The sequence below is a fragment of the Aethalodelphis obliquidens genome, unplaced genomic scaffold (assembly GCF_003676395.1).
Source record: "Aethalodelphis obliquidens isolate GAN/ISIS:26980383/991018 unplaced genomic scaffold, ASM367639v1 scaffold63, whole genome shotgun sequence".
NCBI classification, from domain to species: domain Eukaryota; kingdom Metazoa; phylum Chordata; class Mammalia; order Artiodactyla; family Delphinidae; genus Aethalodelphis; species Aethalodelphis obliquidens.
In genome coordinates, this window is record NW_020838007.1 from 6,903,130 (window position 1) to 6,927,641 (window position 24,512).

The window sequence follows — 24,512 nt, forward strand, 5'->3', positions numbered from 1 at the left end:
ACACACACACACACACACACACACACACACACACACACACACACACACACACACAATATCACATGCACCGAGTCACTGTCTTTATATTGAAGTTTCTTAATTTCAGACCTGTACTAGTTACCGTTTATGTTTAGAGGATGCTCATCTTGAGTCAATCAGTTTACATCCTCGGTTTCAAGACCCTCAAGTCGGGGAGGGCTCTGGAAATTGCAACCCCCAGGAGGGAACAATTGCCGCACTCACAGAAGTTCTGGACTGGCCAGTGGGGAACCAATCTAAGAGGTTGAAAGAAGGGCTGACATCCTCCTGTAAACAAATTAGGCTCCTAACCATGCCAGCTTGTCCAGTGTAAAGGGCAGAGGATTGGAGAGTCAGCAGGGGGAGGTCTGTGCTGAGGTGCTGACCCGAGGGGGAGGGGCAAGTATGGAAAGTGCCACTTAGGACTAAAACAGAGAACTCACCGTCCACAGTCCATTGGTTGAAGATGTGTACTTTGCTCAAAGTGGGGGACCTATATGTGAATCCTACTGCAGTGTGCAGGAAAGACAGGCTATTTGGGTTTTACTGGTTTGTTTGAAAAGAAAATGTATTAAAGAAGATGAATATGAAACGAGGACCTACTATATAGCACAGGGAACTATATTCAATATCTTATAATAACCTATAATGGAAAAGAATCTGAAAAAGAATACACACACACTCACACACACATACATATATATATAAAACTGAATCACTTTGCTGTACGCCTGAAACATTGTAAATCAACTATACTTCAATTTAAAATATAAAAAGAGAAGTTGTATATAAATGTGGCCTGTTTGAGAGTCACCTATTCATGCGGTCCAGGCTGGGTTCTGATTCACTACTAATGTGTGGAAATAGACTAAATTTTCCCTATTATCATAATGAAAATATAGGGAAAAATTCAGAAAATGAAAGAAAAATAATATTAGAAATCTTACTTTAATATGATGGGGGCGGAGGGCTCAAGGGCACTGCTGTGTCCTTGACCTTTCCCAAGTCTCTCCAGCTGTCTTCCTCGCTACGATGGGGAGACGGCCCCACCTTCTGAGGATGGCCCTGTTTTTGCTCAGAGGCTCTTTTGAAAATGCTTCCTCTCCTCTGTCACCTAGACCTGGACCATGTCCCGGAAGCTCAAAGGCAAGGTCCCAGGGCAGCCAGGGGATGGATGCCATGCTGTCCCCTCTGGCCCACCCCACCCCCGTGTGTAAAGCCCCCTCCAGGCCTCTGTGAAAAGACATCAGGTCAGAATACCAGCACCATCAGGACAGGACAGGCTGCAAGGGCTGGGTCTCTGTCAGCAATAGGCAGCGCAGGTACATAGCCTTCTTTAAAATTTAACATCATCGAAGCATTTCACCATGTCTTCAATAGCATCATTTTCAACATGGATGAACCAGCCAGTGGCAGCATCACTCGGGTCGAACAGGACTGAGGAATCAAAACACTGGATTAATAGATTGTCCTGGTTGATGCTCAGGTGACCTTGTTTGTATGTTACATCTTTAATTTTGGAGGCCTTCACCTTTTTTCCCTCTTTACAATAAGCCAAAAAACTTTGTTTTAACCAAAGTCCTGAATTCCCTCTAAAAATAATTGCCAAAGGTTTCCAAAACATAAATGCAGTGCGGGGAATCTGGAGTTCTGGTTAAATAGTGACAGAAGACTCTGGAGGAAGTGTGATCTTACTCATCAGTCTGATGAACTTTGTTCCAGGGCCCGGCTGAATAGGCCAACCCCAGAGAGTTAGAGCTGGAAAAACCCCAAGAGACCATTTCATCTGCTGAAGTCAGAGTAGCAGCCCCAGGGAGATACTTAACCAGGAAGTAGCTCAGCTCCAGCCCTGCCCTGCAGAATCAGAATCTGCATTTGTAACAAGATCTCCAGCTGACTTGATAAAAGTTTGAGAAGCTCTGCTCCAACCCTCTCTTTGCCCAGTTGAGCACAGAATGACTTTCGTAAATCTTGTGCATAGTTCAATTATAAAGATCAAATCTGTGGATGCCAAGGGTCATTTTCTATTAATTCAACCTTAGGTCATGTTCACTTTTCTCATAGCACCGTTTTCATGTTGTGTGTCCCTGTCACCAGGAACTAGAGCATCTTTTCCGTCTTCACCCAGGTTGCGCTGTGCTTGCAGGTGGGTTTGGGGAAACGTGGAAGGTCCTGCATCACAGGAAGGTCCTGTGAAACTTATACTGGATTTATTTTAGCCACTGTTGAGATTCCACTCATTCCAGGACACAGTGTGTTCACTTCCCATGCGTGTGATGCCTTGTTCTGTTGTTATCCACATGGGGACTAATCATATCGAACAAGGGAGTGCTGGGCACGTGGGGTGGAAAACCGAAATAGTGTTTGTAAATAGTTTTGGGGGAAAGTATACGCCTCCCGCTTTCCCCCTGAGAATGTGCCTGTATGGGGGATGGGCCTCTTCTGCTTTCCTTGGGACATCGGTCATGGGGAGAGTCTGGATCACTGGCAGAGACGGCCAGCAAGCTGCTGTGACAGAGGGAAGAACTAGGTGTCTGCAGTTATGACAGGGCCAAAAGAAGAGGGGTTTAAACCAGAGAGAAGGGTCCTTGTTTACAAAAGCTACCGTGAGGTCCAGTAAACTGCAGGTGAACTGCACGCTGGGGATGGAGACCTTGACGAGGGCATTTTGAGTGATTTAAAGGAGGAGAATCCGAACTGAAGTTGAGTGAAGAGCCAGCGTGAGGCCAGGAACTGAAGAGAGTGATCACGATTCTCATATACATCCTTGACTTAGTAATAGCTCTAAAAAAATAGACAGATTATCCCATTAAGCGTATGTATCTAGATAAAGAAGCAGCCCAATCTCAGAAAAAACAATGGTACTAGAACTCAGAAAGTACAGTGTTATCAGCCCCAGTGAGAATGATACCAAGATAATGTGACTCTGGACTTTTGATTGGGGTGTTTACTCTAGTTGTCAGATGTGTTTGTCTGCTGTTGGACTCTGAGGTGGAAGGTGGAAGATATTGCAAATGCTTTCGTGGTTTGTAAGCTGTCCCTTTCAGTATGTTCTGGAATAAATGGAGCTGTAATCCGGTGGATCCAGCCTCCTTGGGGTCATTGTCCTGGTGTTAGAGGCGGTAACGCATGGGGCATCTCGAATGCCAAGTGATCCAATCAGAGGTCCACGGATGCTCGCGAGGACAGTCCCTGACTGACGCTTTCACAAGGCATATCCAGAACCAACTACGTAATTTTAAGAGCTGGTGCAAAATGAAAATGTGGGCCCCCTTGTTTACATTATGAGAAATTTCAAGACAGCGTCAACAGGGCTGTAAACCAAGGGCGACTGCACACCCATGAAGTGGCCTTGGGTACGTCCCTAAAGAGCATGCCAAAGCTTTAAAGCATAAGCAAGTAAAATTTATATAATGGAGCACAGAAGTGGCAGAAGAAGGGGGAAGAAATAACTAAGACCTTGAAGCGTTCGTAGAAAAGTTGGTGGTTTTTGGAAGCGTTTAGCTGGTTAGGAAATGTTGAATTAATTGATGCTTTTAGGTATTTAAGCAAATGATATCAACATTGTAGACATGATAAACGATATTGATACAAGCAGAATATAACTGCATTTTCATTCAACAGAGCTGTCAACATTCCACCTAAAGGCTGCACTTGCTTTTTGATTTCCCTTTAAGCTGAGTTCCCTCCTGTAAGGATTTAGAGGAGGGAGGAGGGGCAGTGGCTTCCCAGGGTAATGGGAATAATATGAAATATCAAAATACTTATGGATGTTGAGGTGCTTTTGCGCTTTGCCTGTGTGCTATAGTGATTTCGATCCTGTAGAGCTTTTTAATTGTTGCCCTTAAATTTCAGTTTTGTGGCAACAAAAGAGAAAACCTCTTGATGGATGAATTGTAGTCATGGTCTCTGCAACTAAACTCGGGTATTGAGTCAAAACCCGCAGTGTCATCAAATATAAGCATTAAGGAACCTTTGTGGCAGGAGGAGGCGGTCTTGATAAGGTGTTAGTTTCTACAGACAGTGTTCAGGCCTAGGTCCTCATAGCTTGTTTATCTTACAGTGAAAACCTCTGTCTTTGTCAAGGACACCTCGAGCCCATTGCTATGGAAATGGACTCTGGCAAAACCCTTCCAAGGCCTTTTGCCCACCACCCCATCTGGGTTTTCTGAGATTAAATTTCTTTTCATCTTCCCACGTGAGAAAAAAAGTCAAGGGTGTTAAATGCCGTACTCCCAGGAGCTGGGATTTGACTTCTCCCTCAAGTTCCTGTGGGGTCTTTCTCTCTCTCTTTCCCATCTTTTTTTTTTTTTTTTCCACTGTGCTGGAAAGGGCCTTGGAATCCCTAGAATATTTTAAAGCTTTTTCTTTTACTAACAGCCACCAATGATTACATAGGTTTCGTCCAAAAACCAAGTATTTGCTTTTTGGGAACGGAGGGAGGGGCCATTCATTCTCTGTCTCGGCTGAAAGGGGTCCGCTACAGCCCACAGGGGACTCAAGTCACTCTCCTTCACAAGTGCTCCCAAGTGGTGGATATTTTGAGAAATAAAATAACTGGTAAGTTTGCAGAATTCTCATCGGAAACAGAAGCCCTGTTTGACACAAAGCAAGCAAAACTTTCATCTATTTCAACTTTAGTGTCGATGTTTTATTGTTTCAACATTCTGAAACTATTGGTATTTGATAAACAAAACAAGTAATGATTAAAGTGATTTTAATTTATAATAAATAACTTGAAATAGAATGTCTTTAAATGGTGTAGTTCTGTTTGGCAAAATGTTGGTTGTAGGTTTCTTGTGGGAAAGAAACAGGAATAAGGAATCCCTTATTGTCAGAAGCCGCTGTCAATGGCTGATGAATTAGAAGTAAAAGTGGGAAAACAGTTTAATTTATAATATTTTTCAAATGCACCTACTTCATAATATACAGGTATATTTGTATTGTTTTCTGAGAAAAAAAGTTTGAGTTAAGATGAATTGTGCCACAGCTTGTCAAGAGCCTCCTGAACATATCTTAGGGGTTGGGATGCATTACTGTCAAGTAATTTCAGTTTAAACGTTCCTCTGTCTCTACCCCTCTCTCCTTTCATGTGTGGTCCTTAGCATCCACAGAGAGCGTGCCCTGAAAATACGCTCGTGTGCCAAATGTGGGAAATCAGATGATAACCTACATCTCGTGAGGGTGATTATATTCCCTGGGAGAGAGGGAACGTTTTCATTAGTTTCCTCAAGGCATCTCGTCTTCTGGTCCTGCAACCTAGCTGGCATTAAGGACTCATTTTCCACTTGGGGCCCCTGAGCTGGAGGCAGCTGCTTCTCCAGGCCACCTGGTCAGGTGGCTGAGGACTTCACCTGAGCAGGACATTAACTCCTGCCTTGGTCCAAGGCCCTCTCACCTTCACAATCCACCTGGATCCTCCTGGCTGCCTTGTCCAGGGATGAGCTAGGTTCCTGGCAGAGGAGGTGGGAAAGCAGACTTACAGAGTCACCTACGCCGTGAACTCCTGGCTCCCGGCACTTTAGCCGAAGTGCTCTCCCTGCCTGGGTGCTTGACCTTTTGGCGCCAGTGGACCCCTTTGACAAAGCTCATAGACCTATTCTCAGCATGTTTTTAATGCAAGGAGAGTACAAAGAAAGCCAGATGTGTTAAACGATAGTGCTACCCCTGCATGGCTAGTCCCTTCTTATTTTTGAGGCAGCTGCTCAAATGTCACCCCAGAGATGCCTTCCCTGTCAGCTTACAGAAAAATGAGAGGAGGGGATCGCTGTTTACAAATGTACGTTTAACTTGGATCCAGCTATACAGTGTTGCAAAGGCAACAACAGAAAGAATAATAAGAAGGAAAAGAGGAGAGGGAGGGCCGGAGGGTGAGGTGGGATGAGTGAGTCGGGCGAACACTCCTGCTCAGCCTTCTGTGCAGGGACCCCCTGCCTTGGAGGAGGGTGGGGTGACCCGAGGGTCTGAGTTTCCTCCACGCCTCTCTCGTGATGCACAGCTTTCTGGGCTGCATGGTTCTTCTCTTTAAAGGTAGATCCTTTTCGTACTTGGTGACCCTTAAATGCAAACCAACTACTTCATCTAAAACTTAATCAGAGATACAGAGACTCCAATAGATGAAATATAACCATGAAAGTCTAATTATATTTGTATTAGTGATATCCAATGATAATATGAAAATAATCATAGCAATTATTTATTGAGCCCTTCATACATTGTATTAGGCCCTTTATGACACAGTCTCATTTAATGCTCATAAATATTCCCAGGCATAGTGCTTCTCATTACACAGACAAGGAGACTCAAGAGGGGAAGCCCTCAGCAGGCAACTGGTAGACCCGGAATTCAAGCCAAGGGCTTTCTGACTCAAAATCCCACATGCTCACTTCTTACCCAAAGCTGCTGTTACAGGCACTAGTGATTCTAATAGAGGTGATAGTAAACCCATGATTAGAATGGACAGTCCATTTTAAGCCTGGACACCTCCAGGTTAGATATTAAATATGCCATTAAAAACTATCTGAACATATTTTCCCAGATACTTTACCTTAGAATTGCAAATCGTTTCCTTTTCAGAATATCACAATGACTCTGAGTATGGATTAGACAAATATAACGTTTGGTAGAACCCCCAAATTTTTTTTTTCCAAAAAAGAAAAAAAAAACTCATTAGAAAAAACTCATGCTTCTCTTACACCCCAAATGCATTAAGGCCACGAACGGTTGGCCCCGAATAATTTGAGAAATATTGATAAAGAAATTGCTGCAGTGAGCCTTGCACCTTGGCGCTAGTCAGTGTTTTAGATACCCTATTTTTAAGATAGCAAAAATATTTTTTACTGGGAAAAAGCCCAGAAACTTTTAAAAACAAATTATTCAATGTGGAAAGTATCTCAGCTAAAAACTGCGCTAATCATGTGTAGTAGCATTTTTTTGCCCTCAGTTTCATGGTAGTTTTCACCTACTATTAATGAGGGAGTTTCCAGTAGATGAAAGTGGTCCTAAAATGCATTTAAGAAGGCCAAGTGGACCCAGACTGTGAATAAAGGGTTTTAAAAAAGAAAAGGAACTACTGGTGAGTGAGAAGGAATTTATTTCATGCTCGATGGAGTTTGGTGTCATGAAGTCTTTAGCTACTGGTTAAGTATAGGGGTGGAAAAATGATTCCATTGTGTGTCCCGAATGGGGGCAAAAGTACAAATCACAGTTAACACTAACTAAAGTAAATAATGTCTCTCAACAAAAATGTATAGTCGTCTAATATATTAAGTGCACGGCCAAGTGATGGGAAACTGTGTCACATGTGCCTGCTGCAGACCTCGTTCTGCCTTTGATTTTTATGTGTAAAGCCGAACTTTTGTTCTTGGCAGGTTCTTGATCCCAGTGCCCTTTCTGACCGTTTGATTTCCTATTTCTCCCCCTACCTGAAGCTCACGTTAGTTGCCCTTTATTGAAATATTTCAGTAGTCTTTGAAAAGGTTCAGCAACCTGAGGAATTTTTTAAAATTCTTCTTCAAACATGCTTCCTCCAGTACAAATTTCCAACTTTCTTTCATATTCTAGCTGCTGTGGTCATATGCAACAAGGAATAATAATTATTCTAGAACTATGAAGTGAGAGCGAATGTAATAGGTAAGGAATAATTTTTAGTGAAGTTTTTTTTCCCCAAATATGAGCTTATCTGAGAAGAAAGATTTAGTTTTAGTGAAAGGCAACCCTATAGATTTTAGAAATTAGTCAGTTCAAGGTGTTTCTCTACACAACCATGCTAACGAAGGGACTTATCTTTCTTTTTATTAAAAGTGTTTTTAGAATACCAGCCAGGTAAGGAGGTGTGGAAGTGCTTTAAAACCTGTCTAGTGTAAGACCTACCTGATTCCTACAATTGAGATATTATTCACCAAAGTTATGTTATGTTCACAAGGTTTAAACTTCTTTTTCTCAGTGACTCAGAGCACAGGCTCCTGAGTAAAGAGGCAGGTGCCCTCCTGACCCCCGCCCCCTTCACCCTCCACCTCCCCAATAACTCAAGGCCCTTGCAGGTTGGGGTGGGGCGAGCTCCGGGCAGGAAGTGGGCTGTTCTCTTGATGTCCAGCAACTGGAGGGGGAGAAAAAAAGAGAAAGTGGGAACATTTTTTTAGTTAACTGGTAAAGGATTTGTTGATAGAGAAATGCATTGTTAAATTAGTTCCTGTGACCTTTTTTCTTCTCCTTGCTTGGCTAGTCTGTGAGAAGGGAAGGGGTAGAGTTGATTGCACTGCAAATCAAAATGCATAGACGTGATCCAGAGCCTGGAAAACACCACTGCAGCTATTTGGATGTAACACCACAGTTACTAAAATTAATATTTACCTCGGTACCAAACAGAATAAATATCAGCTCCTCCCCCCATGTAAGTACGACTCCCAAGAATTACATGTCACTTTAGGAACTAGATCATTGCCTAAAATGTAAGTGTCTAACTACTGGTTGAGAAAAATAATAATCTGGGGACCTGCATAATTAAATGTAAAGGTGCATCTATTTTTTCATAAAGGCTTTTTAGTTGACAAAGAAATCCCTTTAAAAGAATATGATAAAAATGACCAACTTTAAGTTAAAAACGAAAAAATACACAACATATTAAAACTTTATATGATGTAAGTCTGTGTTATGTTTCAAAATTAAGAGTAACGCTCTAGAATACGATATTCCATAACTATTTTCTATTGAGAGGCTAAGGGTCTATTGATTTGAGTAGGGCCATTCTCCTAGAATAGAACTGCTAATAGATAGCTCTGTTTTATGTGGAAAGTCTTTGGAAGACTACCTAATAAGTTATTTTTTTTCTATTTATATTTCTTTTTATTTTGACTGAACCATAAGTTATTTTTTTTAATAGTTGCATGGTGAGTTTTTTTAAATATAGAAACTCATAAAAATAACCATTTTTATTTTATAATTTAAATTATTAAAATATTTGTAATAGAAAAGGTTGGGAACTCCCTTGCGGTTCAGTGGTTAGGACTCCGCGTTCTCACTGCTGAGGGCCTGGATTCAACTGCTGGTTGGGGGAACTAAGATCCCACATCCCACAAGCCATGAGGTGTGGCCAAAGGAAAAAAAAAAAAAAAGGTCATTGAAAATATTAAGCAGTACCTAAAAAATAAAAATTAAATACATGAATTCCTTCTAGATTACTAAAATTATATTGTGCTTTTCCAAATTTCACTGGAAAAGAAATATTTTAGAGATAATAGTGATTCTATGCCCTTTATAAAGAAAAGTTTATCTTCTGTGACCTTGAGTCAAGTTCTGGTAAATTAGAGGAAGCCCACTTAACTGAAACCCCTCCTTCTCACACTACCTGAGTTCACAACATCCATTCGTGAAGAACACCTCTTCTGTATCACCTGCCCCATCCTTTCTAGAAGTTTATAGAATCTTCACTGCTATGATCCTCTTTACCAAGATAAAGTCAAATCTCTAAAGAACCCAATGGAGTTATTTTTCTCACAGTCATCCAAAGGCTGTTTTCTGAAGAGTTTGGATCAGCTGCTTAAAGATAAAAATCTCTGGAGACAAAGAGATTATACAAAGACAGATTCATACTGACTTGAAGAGAATTTTGAAAACTGGATCTTTGTGTTCTAATGTTTTCTTCACCAAAACAGACAGGCAGTAAAGAAAGCAAAGAGAGAGAAATCCTAGTTAATCATAGGAAAGACCTCGTAAGTATTAGCAGAGGCACCTGGAACAAAGTGAACACAGGATGCATGTCCTAAGTGAAAGTTGCTTGAATTTCAGTGGCAAATACGGGTTTTGGGTCATTTGAACCTTGTCTTAAAACCTACTTTCCCAACATTTTATTATGAACATTTTCAATCAGAAAAGTGGAAAGAACTGTACAGTGAACATCTGTGCTCCTACCTAGATTCTGCAACGAACATTTACCTACTCTCTTCCTCACCTGTCCGTCCATGTATCCATCTCTACCCTTCAATCCAGATTAATTTTTTGATGCATTTCCAAGTGAGTTAAAGACCTAAGTATACTTTGCTCCTAAACTGTTCAGCATTTGCATCAATATTTTTATGACTCTTTTTTAAAAAAAATTTTTTATGACTTTTATTTTTTGAGGTCACATCAACCTATAGCGGAATACACAAATCTACCCAAACCTTGTGCATTCTGTGATTTTTCACACCTGCGTGTGCCTGTGCAACACAAACCTTTATCAGGTAGAGAATGGAGCCCGACCCCCACAAAATTCCCCAGTCCCTTCATGGTTAGTCCGCATCCTTTGCAACTGCTCTTTGGTTTTTCCTATAGATGAGCTTTGCTTGTCCTAGAATTTCATGTAAATGAAATTGATATGTATACTGCTTTCCTATAGGGCTCCCTCCGCTCAGCATGTGAACTTACCATCTTTTTCTTTTTTTTCTTTCTGTTTATTATTTTATTTTTTAAAATTATTTTATTATTATTTTTTTTTTGGCCACACCGCGCGGCTTGTGGGATCTCAGTTCCCCAACCAGGGATTGTACCCGGGCCATGGCAGTAAAAGTGCCAAGTCCTAACTACTAGGCCACCATGGAACTCCCCTCCTTCTTTTTTTTTTTTTTTTTAATTGAAGTATAGTTGATTTACAATGTTTCAGGTGTGAAATGATTCATTTATATATATAGATATATTCTTTTTCAGATTCTTTTCCATTATAGGTTATTCTGTGATATTGAGTAGAGTTCCCTGTGCTATACAGTAGGTCCTGATTGTCTCTCTGTTTTATATACAGTAGTGTGTATCTGTTAATCCCAAATTCCTGATTCATCCCTCTCCCCTCCTTTCCCCTTTGGTAACTGTAAGTTTGCCATCTCTTTCTGATTTACTTGCAAAGTGAGATGAAGTGATCTGACCTTTCGGTTTCAAGTGGCGGAGCTGATCTGGTGCCTTTTGACTTTCAGGGCTGTTCCCTGCCATTCTCAACCTTGCCAGCAATGCCCACATCAGCACCAACGCGACCTGCGGGGAGAAGGGGCCGGAGACATACTGCAAGCTGGTGGAGCACGTGCCCAGGAGGGCCATGCGCAATGCCCAGTGCCGGCTCTGCGACGGCAGCAGTGCCAACCCCAAAGGCAAGTGGCGCCCCCTTTGGGAGGACCCGTGGAAATGTACACCTTCTGAGCCGACTCCTGGAGACTTGCGTTAGGGAGCCACAGACCTGCGTTCTCCTCACCTGTCCATTTCCACTGATTTTACAGTTTAGGAGTTAAAAAACATAAACCAGAAGCTGAGAGCATTGCGTGTTCTTATTTTCTTTCAACAGAACGCCATCCCATATCAAATGCCATCGATGGCACGAATAGCTGGTGGCAGAGTCCTAGCATCCAAAACGGGAGAGAGTACCACTGGGTCACAATCACTCTGGACTTGAGACAGGTGGGTAAGGCCAGAGCCCCTGCAGGAGGCCTGTGGGTGGCTGGGTTGTAATCTCATGAGCTTCCGGAAAGTCCACTTGTTTCTTAATACGTTTACATTCTGGTCTCACTGCTTTTCTACCCGGTGAATTTAAGTGAGACACAGAAGTTGTCCTTGGTACCGTTTCTTGTCACGTTTATCGTGCCCAGGTATCCTTGGGGAGGTGAGTGGAGTGTTTCCACGTGGTCTGATGTTCTTAGAAGCCATGTTGGGACGCTGATCGTCCATCCGCCCAGGATGCCACGCCAGGCGGTACCCAGGTGTCCACACACACTGCAGGTGGCGTCACAAAACGCATGCATTTCTGGCCTTTTGAGCTTGTTATCTTGCTGTTATCGCTATGCAGCTGTTGTAAGAGGGTTCTACGTAGAAAACAAAGCTTGGAAACAAAAGAGGATAGTCTTAAACCTCTGGACACAGCCTCACCCCTGTCACACTGTCTGCGAGGGCTGTGAGTACCTGGGGTTGTCCATTACTGCTGTGAGCAAGCCTTCAGCACGAGCTGGGACAGGCAGCATTTAAATGGCTCGGACCCCACTTGCATCCCCTTGCTTTGCTTTAAGACCACATAGGAGAATGGAGAGAAACATGGTACGGGCTCTGGCTGCTCCAGATATTTCTGGGGAAGGGAAGGAGAAGGAAAGAAATCTGAGTGGAAAGGATGAAAAAGAAAGGTGGCAGCTATTGTCAAATTTCTGATTTCAGTTCTCCAGAAAAGTGATGGCATAGCCTTCTTATTTATGTCCATTCCGTTTCTCTTGGGTTAGAACTCATCACTGTCGTGTGAAATATCCTTGAAAGAGACAACTAGTTGAAATATGCACTGTAGGATGGAAATAGGAATTTTGGAGATCTTATGATGAAAAGTCATAATTCTTTGAATAAGTGATCATTAAAAAATATGTAGGGGGCTTCCCTGGTGGCGCAGTGGTTGAGAGTCCGCCTGCTGAAGCAGGGGTCGCAGGTTCATGCCCCGGTCCGGGAAGATCCCACATGCTGCGGAGCGGCTGGGCCCGTGAGCCATGGCCGCTGGGCCTGCGTGTCCGGAGCCTGTGCTCCGCAACGGGAGAGGCCACAACAGTGAGAGGCCCGCATATCGCAAAAAAAAAAAAAAAAATGTAGGATTTTAAGTAGAAAACAAGACAATACTGTGTTTGTTCGTGCACAAGGAACTTTTGAGCTCTAATCGTAACAGTACATGAGGTAGTAAAATGTGAAGTTCAGAAGACATTTTTAAAGTTCAGGTTCATAGTATCAACGTAAGTGAAATAATACTTCTGGGTGTTTCCAGCCACGAATCCTGAATTAATATGTCATGCCTTTGTATTTTCAAATCTGCCTGAAGGAAGAGAGAAAAAAGCCCCTTTTTGCCCTGGTTTTTGTTTTTGTTTCAGTGGTAAGGATGCTTCTGCAGGAAATGTTGGTTTTCTCATCATCTTTTCAATGTATTTTCCTTCTTTAAGGGAAAAACTACAACATTTTCATCATTACAAATGCGATACTACGTGAATTTGGCCAAATTAACAGCTGGACATTTTATGAATAGACTTCAAATCCATGTTCAACTGTTGTTTATCTTGCAATTTGTCAATTTTGACTTCTCCTAACAGGAGATCTTTTTGCTGTAAGTTGGACTGAATCAGCTTGAGGAATTCGGGGGCCTCACTTTTAGGTCTTTAAGGCATATTCAAACACAAGCATACACACAGAATTATAGGCTTCTAAGTACTTTCTAGTGTTTTTACATAAGCTTCTAAATTGAGATTATTTAAAATAACAAAATACTCAGAATTTTCTTTACCTTTTACACAACGTAAAGTTTCTACTGTGCTTTCAGTTTAAAAAAAGTGCAATATGATTATCGCTGAGCAAACCTTTCTCAGATATTTATTTATTGAGTCTTTTTATTGTGAAAATGTTTGAATATGTAGAAAACAGTATTATTGTGACACACACATACCCGCCCCCGAGATTCAGGAATTTTTAAGCAGTTTGTCACATTTGTTTCATCTTGGGAACACTTTGCAAGTGAATTGCAGTCATGGTGACATTGGACCAATACAAGATTTTTTGTATCTTCAGAAAATAGGACATTTGTTCTGAATAGGCACCAGGCCATTAGCTAACAAAACTAACAGTTATTTCCTAGTAACTATTTCTCCACCCATATCCAGTTGTCCCAATTTAGCCACCGATGTCTTTTATAGCTTTTATTTTTCTTTTTCAAACCAGGATCAGTAAGGAACACTCATTGCATTTGATGCCTGTTATGTGCTTTTTAAATCTCTTCTAATCTGAATTGTCCTCTCTTACATTTTTAAAAATGATATTCAATTTTTGAATAGATGAGGCCAGTTGTCTTGTAGAATATCCTACATTCTGGATTTGTCTGGTGGTTTCATTGTGACTTTGTTAACATGTTCCTTTATGCCCTCTATTTCTTATGAACTAAACTCAGCTCTAAAGTCCTGATAACTTTCCAGTTAAATATTTTTGGCCAGAACCCACCGTTGGCGATCCTGGCTGCTCTGTTGCATCCAGAGCTGGTTGTCCCATGAGGAGTGAGGCTATATTTGGGTCCTGCTTAGGTATTGACAGCTGGATGGCTCCCTTCCGCCTCATCTCATCCTTGTTTCCTGGGCCTCATTGACACTCAACTCTAGAATGTGGTTATACCTTCTGATGACTTTTCTGTCATCAAAGTCTGTGTATTTCCCTGTCAGGCCAACAATTCACCAGCTGCTAGTTAACTTCTAGATTATACACCCCATGAGGGCAAGGACCACAGCTGTCTGCTTCCTCCTTTCTTCTTCCTCTTCCCTTTTCCTTCCCTGTTAACGTTTATGGAGGCTTGACTTCACACCCTGACGTCGGCACAGGTGAGGCAGTGAGTGTGTAATCACACTGTGAATCAGTGCTTTATTTTCACACTCCCCTCCTTTTTTTGGTTCACAGCCTGATTAAAAGATGACCATCAACTAATAACCCATTGACTGCTTTGTTTCACTCCTTTAAAAACGTAAACTCTGGGGGCTTCCCTGGTGGCGCAGTGGTTGAGAGTCCGCCTGCCGATGCAGGGGACACGGGTTCGTGCCCCGGTCCGGGAAGATCCCACGTGCCGCGGGGCGGCTGGGCCCGTGAGCCGTGGCCGCTGAGCCTGCGCGTCCGGAGCCTGTGCTCCGCAACGGGAGAGGCCACGACAGTGAGAGGCCCGCGTACCGCAAAAAAAAAAAAAATGTAACTCTGAAGTACAGGTCTCTAAAGTAAAATTAGGCAGACCTCAGTGTTATGAGGAATCAACAATTTCATGTTGTAAATGTGTTCATGTAACTTAATAAATATGTCAGCCCCTGAGGTTTTATGACCAAATCAGTCAGTTTCGTTCTGTTTTGGCAAATGCCAAAGACATTGATACCATTCTTCATTCTCTAGTTGATGACAGCTGTAGAAATTATGACATTTTAGCCTCTGTATATAATGTTTGGTTACCTGGAAGATAAACTAAAGAAAAGATAAAAAGTGGTGTTATCAGAAAGTCCATAAATGTTGTGTGGTTTGCAGTAAGATTTAACTACAGAGTGTTTGCTTTAGTAACACGTTACAAGAGGAACGATTAGATTTATTTCTTTACTTCTTTAAAGTAATGCCTGCTATTCATTTCTTGCATCGATTCACCATATTTTAGAATTTACGCTGATATCTAGCAATGTCTCACTTAAAAAGAAAACAGTCTGTGGGAATTGAATGAGTGCGGTAGTTTTAAGAAACAAAATAAAACTGACGAGCCACTTTAACAAATGTAAAACTAACATATACATGGGTGGTGTCCAGTCATAAACTATTGCTCACTGTCCAATGACCTAGCATGATACCATGGCCATGAGCCCAGGATCTCTTGTGATAACTTAAAATTTTAAAGAAATCATTCTGAGAGAGTGAGCATACCCATTTGATAGATCTTGAATTTTGTGATTGTCAGCATTATTTTAGTTGTTAATTATATTAAACTGTATATATTCTATTAAATATATTAAAATGTATTCCTATGGTAGAGTTTCTCAACTTAAGAACTCAAGGATTTCCAGTTTGAGATACTCTAAGTTAAGACACTGGGCAGATAAAAAGATGTTCAACATCTTTCATCGTTAGAGAAAAGAACATCCACAATGAGATACCACTTTTCACCCATTAACATGGCTATTATCAAAAAACAGAAAATAAAGGTTGGTGAGGGTGTGGAGAGATTGGAACCCTTGTGCATTGCTGGTTGGGAACGTAAAATGGTGCAACACTACGGAAAACAGTGTGGTGGCTTCTCAAAAAGTTAAACAGAATTTCCATATGATCCAGCAGTTCCACTTCTAGCTATATCCCCAAAGGAATTGAAAGCAGGAATTCAAAATGATATTTGCACACCCATGTGTTATGGCAGCCTATTCACAGTGGCTGAAAGGTGGAAGGAACCAAGTGTCCATCAACAGTGAATCGATAAACAAAATGTGGTCTGTACGTAGCATGGATTATTTTGCCTTAAAAAGGAAGCAAATTGTGATATATGAACAACGTGGATGAACCTTGAAAGTGTGTTAAGTGAAATGAGCCAGACACAAAAGGGCAAACACTGTATGATTCCACGTACATGCAGTTCCTAGAATAGTCGTGTCTATGGAGGCAGAAGGCACCAGGTGCTGAGCAGAGGGGGATGGGGAGTGAGTGTTAATGGGCGCAGGGTTTCAGTTTGGGAAGATGATGAGGTTCTGGAAACGGATGGTGGTGATGGTTGCACAACTATGTGAATGCACCTGATGCCACTGAACTGTGCACTTAAAATGGCTGGAATGGTCATTTTAATGTTATATATATTTTACCACAATTAAAAAATGTTAAAATATTGTGAAATACATGCTGTTTTCTATCAGCCAGGGTCCAATCAGGAAAACGGAAACCACAGCAGTTATTTAAAAGGACAGGTCTAGTAGGAGGAACTGGTTAATGGGTGTGAGAGAACTGGGAAAGAGAGTCCCTAGCTAACTGAGAGTTAACCACTGAGGAGGAACTAAGGGAGGCGATTGGGGTTACTCACAGCTGGAGGCTTGCAGGAGAGTACCCCATCTCTGAGCCGGGGTGAGGAGGCTTATGTAGGGAGTTCTGGAAAGCCAAAGACTGGGGCCAACTGCTGCTGGGCGAAAGACATTGACCGGAACAGCAAGTAGACAGAGGGGAAATATCCTCCCTCCCTCCTCCAGCCTCCCTGCCTCCAGCCTCCCTCCTCCGGCCTCCCTGCCTCCCTCCTCTGGCCTCCCTGCCTCCCACTAGTGCCTTCGAACCCCGAGAAGCAGAGTACAGCAGGTGGATTTGCAGTCACTTTGCAACCGGCAGTAATACTGTCATCTCAGTAGGTGATCACTGTGCCAGGGCAGTGACATGAACACAGATCGGCAGCCTTGAAATCCTGGGTCAGAATTTTGTTATACAGTGGTCAGCCAGATTCTGAATATGCTTTTATAAGTTTTTAGATTAACTTTGGAATGAAAATGCAAAATTCATAATCCTCATGGCGAAATCATGGACTGCCTTCTAATACGTGGACAGACTAGGCGTCCTGGGATCTCAGCTGAGAGGCTGCCGTAGGTGACACTGTGACTTTAAGGACAGTGCTGGGGGAAGTGGAAGCAGTTCTATTTATTTCTGTATGTATTTATTTAATATTCCTTTTTGATCGTGTGGCATCGTGGCAGAGATGCGTCAAGGGTGGTTGGGTGCTATGCTTTCGGACAGCTTACAAAGTAAAATGCAACACTTCTCTATATAAAATGGATAAGCAACAGAGACCTACTGTATACGTATAGCACAGGAAACTATATTCAAGGTCTTATAATAACTTAATGGAAAAGAATCTGAAAAAGAATAAACATACGAAACTGAACCACGTTGCTCTATACCTGAAACTGATACAACATTGTAAATCAACTGTACTTCAATTTAAAAAAAAAAATGAAGGAGGGTTCCTGGTTGAGCACCTGACAAATTCCTTATAAAAAATATGTTTCCTTTCCCCCGTCACACTGGTAGTCCACAAATGACTTAGGAGTCCTAAAAATCTTCAGGTATCACATTGGAAACATTAAGCGAGATACAATCTAATTAGAGTTAGCTAATAGGGTTAGCTAAGAAGTGCAATTATGCAGATTTCCAGAAAATAAACTCATAAGTCAATAATTCTTATTTTTTTCTTAATTAGGGAAGTAATATAGGCTCACTGTAGGAAAACTGGAAAGTACAGATAAGTGTAAAGAGACAGAAAAACCTGTCATCCCTTCACGCTGACACAATCACCAATGACATCAGTGTACTTGCTTTTAGACTTTTGCATGCATGTGTATGTATTTAAATTAACAATGCAGTCATAGGGCTGCCGTTTATTCCATACTCCTGCAGGCCAGGCTTTCTGTGGAACCCTTGCTCTGGACTAGCTCATGGAACCCTCGTAATCACACTATGAGTTTGGTTCTGCATTATCTCCTTTTGACAAATGGCAGAACTGAGCCTTGGTTGAAGTAATTCAAGGGTAGAACTCATCCCTGTCTGCATTCTTGGACGATATCATCCTTCCGGCTGAGGTTTGTGACAAATACGTTTGTGTCCTGATGTTTTAGTTAACTTGATAGCATGATCATTTCCCAATATAACTAAAATCATTATTAATAATTTTAAAGCTGCGTTAACATCCTACTCTATGGCTTACCCATGATTTGCATAATAGCTCCCACGCCTGACATGTTGGTTGCTTTTCTGTTATGGATAATAACTTGAGGTTTCAGTGAAAAAGGATTGCATGCCAGTGAAGGAGTGCAGTGCATACAAATCAGTTTCAAGGCTCATACGGCAAGTTTCTGTTTAGTTTTGAGTATCCCTTTCAAAAGAAATGTTCATTGCCTGTTGTGTATAGGAATCTATACATATATTCATATATATTGTGTATATGTATAGGAATCTATATATAATGTATAGAATTTAGTATTATAGAATTTAGAATAATATAGAATTTAGTAATATCGTATATAGAATATATACAGTATATTATCTACGCAGCATATAGAATCTACATATGTATATGAACACTCAACCTATATATTGTATATTCATATACTATGCATATGTGTGTCTATATACATATATATAGGTATCTATATAGGTATAGGTTATAGACTCTACAGCATTTTTTTTCTCATCCATGTTACTTCATCTCCAACAATCCTGGAGAGGAGATAGCCCCCTCTTTGCAGGTGAAGAAGTGGCAGTGTAGAGTGGTCCACTGGCTTGCCCAGTGTCACATGGCTGTACCTGCTGCAACTGGGGCCGGACACCACGACTTCTGGTTCCTTCCACACCACCCACACAGTCTCACCTCATTTGTTCCCAGTCTCCCATCATTGTTTCACTTTCTGTTACGATTTCCTGGGGATGCTGGCAGGAGTTCTGACAATTTCCTTCTGATTTGGGAGTGTCTGGGTTCTTCCTAAACCCCTGTTTTCTTTGTCACTCAATGGGGTCCTCTCGCCTGGGAATGGGGCAGAGTATCAACGCTTCTCTCATGGTAAATCTGGGTGCTGTCTAACGTGATTTTTGGCCAAGAAGCAGGAAAATGAATCAATGTTTAGTAATCTCCTTTCAAAATGTTTAAACCTGGGCAAAATGTTCGCTGGGAGTGGTCAGATTTGTGAGTAAAAATGTGTAGTGTCCCTTTAGAAGACAAAGTGTGTTTCATAAAAAAGGAAACGTTTCCTATGGCATTGAAAATAAAGGCTGCTTTTTTGAAGCAGTGCTCTATACTCTGTGTAGTTTTAATTAGGAAGTAACACTTTGTTGTGGGCACATAATCACAGAAGGGCCTTTGTTTTATGCAAACCTTTAGACAAGAGCTGCTTGTTTGCTGGGTTTTATAAAACCTCATTAATCTGGACGTCTGCTGTTGTCTTTTTTCCCCAAAAAATTTCTGAAAAATTGGCCAGAGCTGGATTGAAGTTTATTATTGTATCGTCCATAAGTAGAGTGTTTGCTAAGCACATTGGCACAGTAAATAAAAAAAAAACAGGCAGCTTTCACATTCTTAAGGCAGAAAATCTTGAAAGACTTTCAGAACAAGAGTTGCATGTAAATTGGAGCTTCTCATTACAAATGAGTCTTGGGTGTTTGTTAAAAGAGTTCAGGCAGAAATTGTTCCTGGAAACCCTGGTAGAAATGACCATGACTGTGTACTTGTATTTATTCAAAATGATTTTATTTCAATTTTATATTACTTCATACTGGGCTCAACCAATTTCAAAATTTTCTTGAATTTGTTTGGCAAAATGAATAGATTGGAAGACATCAAGCCCTTCATTACTATTTGGAAGTAAGCCACATGAAATTCTTCTCCTTCATTTTTATCTTTTCCGTCCTATTCTCCGTGAAGCTGCTTGTCTCAGAGATGTGTCTGTCTTTTGTTTTCACATTTTTGTTATCTCATTTTGTTTTCTCCTACACAGTGGCTTTTCCAATTATCTACTGCTTTGTAAGAGACCACTGCCAAACTTTATGGCTTAAAGCAACATTCATCTTATATCTTTATGGGTTTGTTTCTGGGGGTCAAGGTTTCAGGAAGGGCTTGACTGTGAGTGGTTGTATCTCAGGCTGCAGTCCTTGGGATGGAGCTGCTGGGGGAGGGGGCGCTGGGACAGCTGAGGGCTGGCCAAGGCTCTCCCTTCATGTGGTCTCTGGGCTTGTCGGTGTGGACTCTCCTTGTGGGCTAGGGGCTTCCGCACAGCATGGCAGCCCTAAGGCAGCATTGTGAATAGGGCAGTTCAGGGCTCCAGCACAAGTGTTCCAGAGAAAGAGGCAGAAGTTGCATCCCTTTAAGACCTGGCCTCAGTGTCACACAGCATCTTCCTCTGTGCTCTTTGGACCTCCCAGTCTCTGAAGTGGGCAAAGATTCAAGTGGAGAAAACATGAGGCAACCCCAGCCTGCCACAGGACGAGGGGTAAAGACTTTGAGACACGTCTGAACCCCCCATTGCCTCCTCACACTTCTGAAAAGAGGCTTCTCTCTGCTGGTCTCCCATAGCTTACCTTTTAGGGGCTATACCTTTATCTTTAGGTGATGTAAAGAGCTATAGGACCAAGTGGCAATACAGATATTGTACCTTAAATTGTTCAATGTTAATGACTAGTGAGCTGAATACATGAAAATAATTGAGGCCATATGTGGAGCTTCCTTTCCTGGCAAGATTTATTTTTAAGCTTTATCCTTTGTCTGTCATGAACGGTGGTCTGCCAAACAGTCAAGCATAACCATTTTTCCAGTTAGCACAACTTAGTTTACCAAACCTTCCCCCTTTTTTCTTTTTCTGTTTTGAATGGCAGAGTGTTGGCCATACTGTTACAGTGTTGCTTGCTCTACAGGGCTTCTTAGATCGGCCTTGGGAGGGTTCTGGGAAATGAGCGAAGAGAGTTTTGCAGGACTCTGTCAAAATATACTTTTCATATCTCCAACTGTTTTGGCTTCAAAATAAAGCTTTTTGTATATTTATGGAAAGAAAGGGAGGTCTGTTCTGGAATTATTTCTTCCTGTTATAGTAAAGCTAAAAAAAAGATGTTTTAGTTTCTGAAAAAATTTTTCTTTGAAAAATACGTTTTGGAATCCATTCTAGTGTTTGCTTTTTTTTTTTCTTTCTGCTTTTTACTTAGCAGTGTATTCAAATTGAAACATCTAACATCTTCATCTTTAAAAAGAAAGCTGTAACAAAGTAAAAAAACAAAGTAGCTCCTGAATACCTCTGCTATACCTCAGAATAACTCATGTGCTTCTTATGTCTTCAGTGGAACTTTTCTCTATATAGAACTTCCTTTATTATGATACAGAAGCAGAAATTTTTTAACATAAGAAAAGAATTGTTAAAAAAACTCCCTTGTCATCCTAACAACCAGGGATTATCTTCTGATCCGTTCTAGCATATCTGAGAGCATTGCCTATATTTAATAATTCGTAACGTCTGCTTATTGATGGCAGGGGTCTCAGGATTCCTTGATGAACAAGACAGTAGCGATGTCCAGGGAAAGTATTCAACAAACCGTCGGTTCCATATAAATGTTGGTATCATCACTGTACTTCAGTTGTTGCTTAAGGCTGACCGTGGTCCTCAGGGGCTTCTGGGCTAGCTGGGGAAAGAGACAGGTAAGCCGATCACTTCTGCTGGCTGATATGGGGGTCAGGGGAGCTGAGCAGGTATGGGGCACATATAGGAAGGGCAGCTCAGAGCATCAGAGAAACGACCCGAATGTAGGACCAGGTGGAGGAAAGGTACCTGGGAGAGAGCATCATAGAAAAGGCCTGTTTGTGGAGCCAAAATAGTTCATCCAGTGTGATCATGACAGTTGTCTTTCATTTTTTCTTTCTATTGAGATACAATTTACATGCACTGATGTGCACACATCTTAGGGGTATAGTTGGATGCACTTTGACAAATACAGTCACATGTGTAAGCCTCATCGCCATCAACATGAAGAGCATTTCCATCACCCAGAATGTTCCCCTGTGTCCATCCCGTTCCGTTCACCAGCTCCCCTCCCCGACACCCGCTGGCCAGAGGAACCACTGTTCTCAATATTTTTTCACTTAGATTGGCTTTGCCTGTTATATAACGTCATATAAATGCAATCACACAACCTGTCTTTCTTGTGTCTGTCTTCTTTCTCTTGGCATTATGTCTGCGAGATTCCCCCATTGTTGCTTTTAGTGGTTTGTCCCTTTATTTCTGAGCAATATTTCACTCCGTGAATATACCACACTTTGTTTATCCATCCTCTTGTTAGGGTGTTTGGGTTATTATAATTTCTTCTGTCAGTGCCTATTTTATTTTATTCTGTTTTATTCATCTATTTAGATATAATTGAAAATAACATTGTGTAGGTTTGAGGTACAAAACACGTTGGTTTGATAGGTTTATATATTGCAATATGATTACTACAGCAGTGTTAGCTGACACCTTTATCACATCACATAATTATCATTTCTTTTTCTGTATTGAAAATAATTCCAACTCTGACGTTTATAATCCAGTATTGTTGAGTATAATCACAATATCGTGCATTAGCTCTCCAGAACTTTTTAGTCTACTAGTTGCTACAGTTTTGTCTATTGTAAATAAAGCTGCAGTGAACGTTCTGTAAAAGTCTTTCTGGACATATGTTTTTATTTCTTGAGGAGTGAAATTGCTTGGCCAATGGACGTGTGCACATTTAACTTTGTAAGACATTGACACACCAGCCCAGAAAGTGGCTTCAGTAGAAAACCCTTTGTCCAGTTTCTAGTTGTTTATTGCCAGAGGGCTAGGCAGTACCAATTTCTTCTTCATAGCTGGTATCTGAATTTCTGTAACAATTTTTAATGGCAGAATAATGTCATCATCTGGGTATACAGAGATTTGTTTAACCTGCTCACACTGTTGAACATTTAAGGTGATTGTAATTTTATAAATTACACTGCAACAAACATCTGAATAGTTTTGCGGCTGCAGTGCTGATTATGTTTTAGCGTAGATTCCAGGAAATGGGATTTCTGGGTCAAAGAGCTTAAACAGGATCGCGAGAGGCCGCCTTGGGGGCGTCGGGCCCTGGCCGCAATGTGGGCTGGGTGCCAACCCCGCGCGCGGGAGGGTCGCCCCGCAGGAAGCAGGGCACCAGGTTATTCTACATGAGTGGAGGAGGTAGTTGTTGCAAGTAGAAGAGACACAACTTTTTTTTAGGATGTCTGAAGATGAATAAAAAGTGAAATTTTTATGCCGTCTTGAACCAGCTCTTCAGAGATTTACTAAGATAGTAATCCCAACAGACCTGGAGAGGTTAAGAAAGCACCAGCTAAATATTGAGAAGTATCAGAGGTGCAGAGTCTGGGACAAGTTGCATGAAGAGCATATCAATGCAGGACGTACAGTTCAGCAACTCCACTCCAGTATCCGAGAAATGGAGAAGCTTTGTTTGAAAGTCCAAAGGGATGGCCTAGGACTTCTGAAGAGAATGATAGATCCTGTTAAAGAAGAAGCATCAGCAGCCACAGCAGAATTTCTTCAACTCCATCTAGAATCTGTGGAAGAACTTAAGAAACAATTTAATGATGAAGAAACCTTATTACAGCCTTCTTTGACCAGATCCATGGCTGTTGGTGGAACATTTCACGCTCCTAAAGATGAAGCTAATCCTCAGAGTATGACTCAGATATATGTGTTGCCTGAAATTCCTCGAGATCAAAATGCTGCAGAATCATAGGAAACCTTAGAGGCGAACTTAACTGAACTTAGCCAACTGGTCACTGATTTCTCTCTCGTAGTGAATTCTCAGCAGGAGAAGATTGACAGCGTTGAAGACCATATCAACAGTGCTGCTGTGAGTGTTGAAGAGGGAACCAAAAACTTGGGGAAGGCTGCAAAGTACAAGCTGGCAGCTCTGCCTGTGGCAGGTGCTCTCATCAGAGGAATGGTGGGGGCCCGACTGGCCTCCTTGCAGGCTTCAGAGTGGCAGGAATTGCAGCTGCGCTTGGTGGTGGGGTGGTGGGCTTCACAGGTGGAAAATTGTTACAAAGAAAGAAACAGAAAGTGATGCAGAAGCTCACTTCCAGCTGTCCAAATCTTTCCAGCCAAACTGACAAAAAATGCAGTTAAAAAGCAAACTTCAGTATTATTGGTGCCAACATGTCTATCCTTTGCTGCGTTGGATACTCATCAGCTTTTGAAACATGAACATGATTATATCAAAATAGTGGCTATCGATGCTCAAGTGGGATTGAACTGTGATAAGTGCATATATTTTGTTGTTTGCTGGGGTGTTAATGGGGATGTTAGATACTGAGAAGCCTGGACTGAGGGTGTACAGTGTTTGGCAGGTAAACTTTAAGGACTGCCAGGGAGCAGACTTTTTACCTGGAAATGTGGAAACCCAACCCATCACTTTGATAAGGACTTGCGATGTGTGAACATGTTGGGTTACAGAAGGACAGTTTTCAG

At 41.5% G+C, this 24,512-nt stretch overlaps 1 protein-coding gene and 1 pseudogene across 1 annotated transcript in view; both read left to right on the forward strand.

Annotated features, from left to right (window-relative positions):
- The window catches only part of LAMA1 (laminin subunit alpha 1), a 154,477-nt gene that overhangs the window by 2,444 nt on the left and 127,521 nt on the right, over positions 1 to 24,512 (forward strand). Inside the window, exons 2-3 of the mRNA XM_027088582.1 lie at positions 10,962 to 11,132; positions 11,324 to 11,436. Coding sequence (XP_026944383.1) covers positions 10,962 to 11,132; positions 11,324 to 11,436 — 284 coding nt within the window. The remainder of the gene's footprint in view (positions 1 to 10,961; positions 11,133 to 11,323; positions 11,437 to 24,512) is intronic.
- On the forward strand, positions 23,260 to 24,170 carry LOC113610380 (syntaxin-17 pseudogene; annotated as a pseudogene).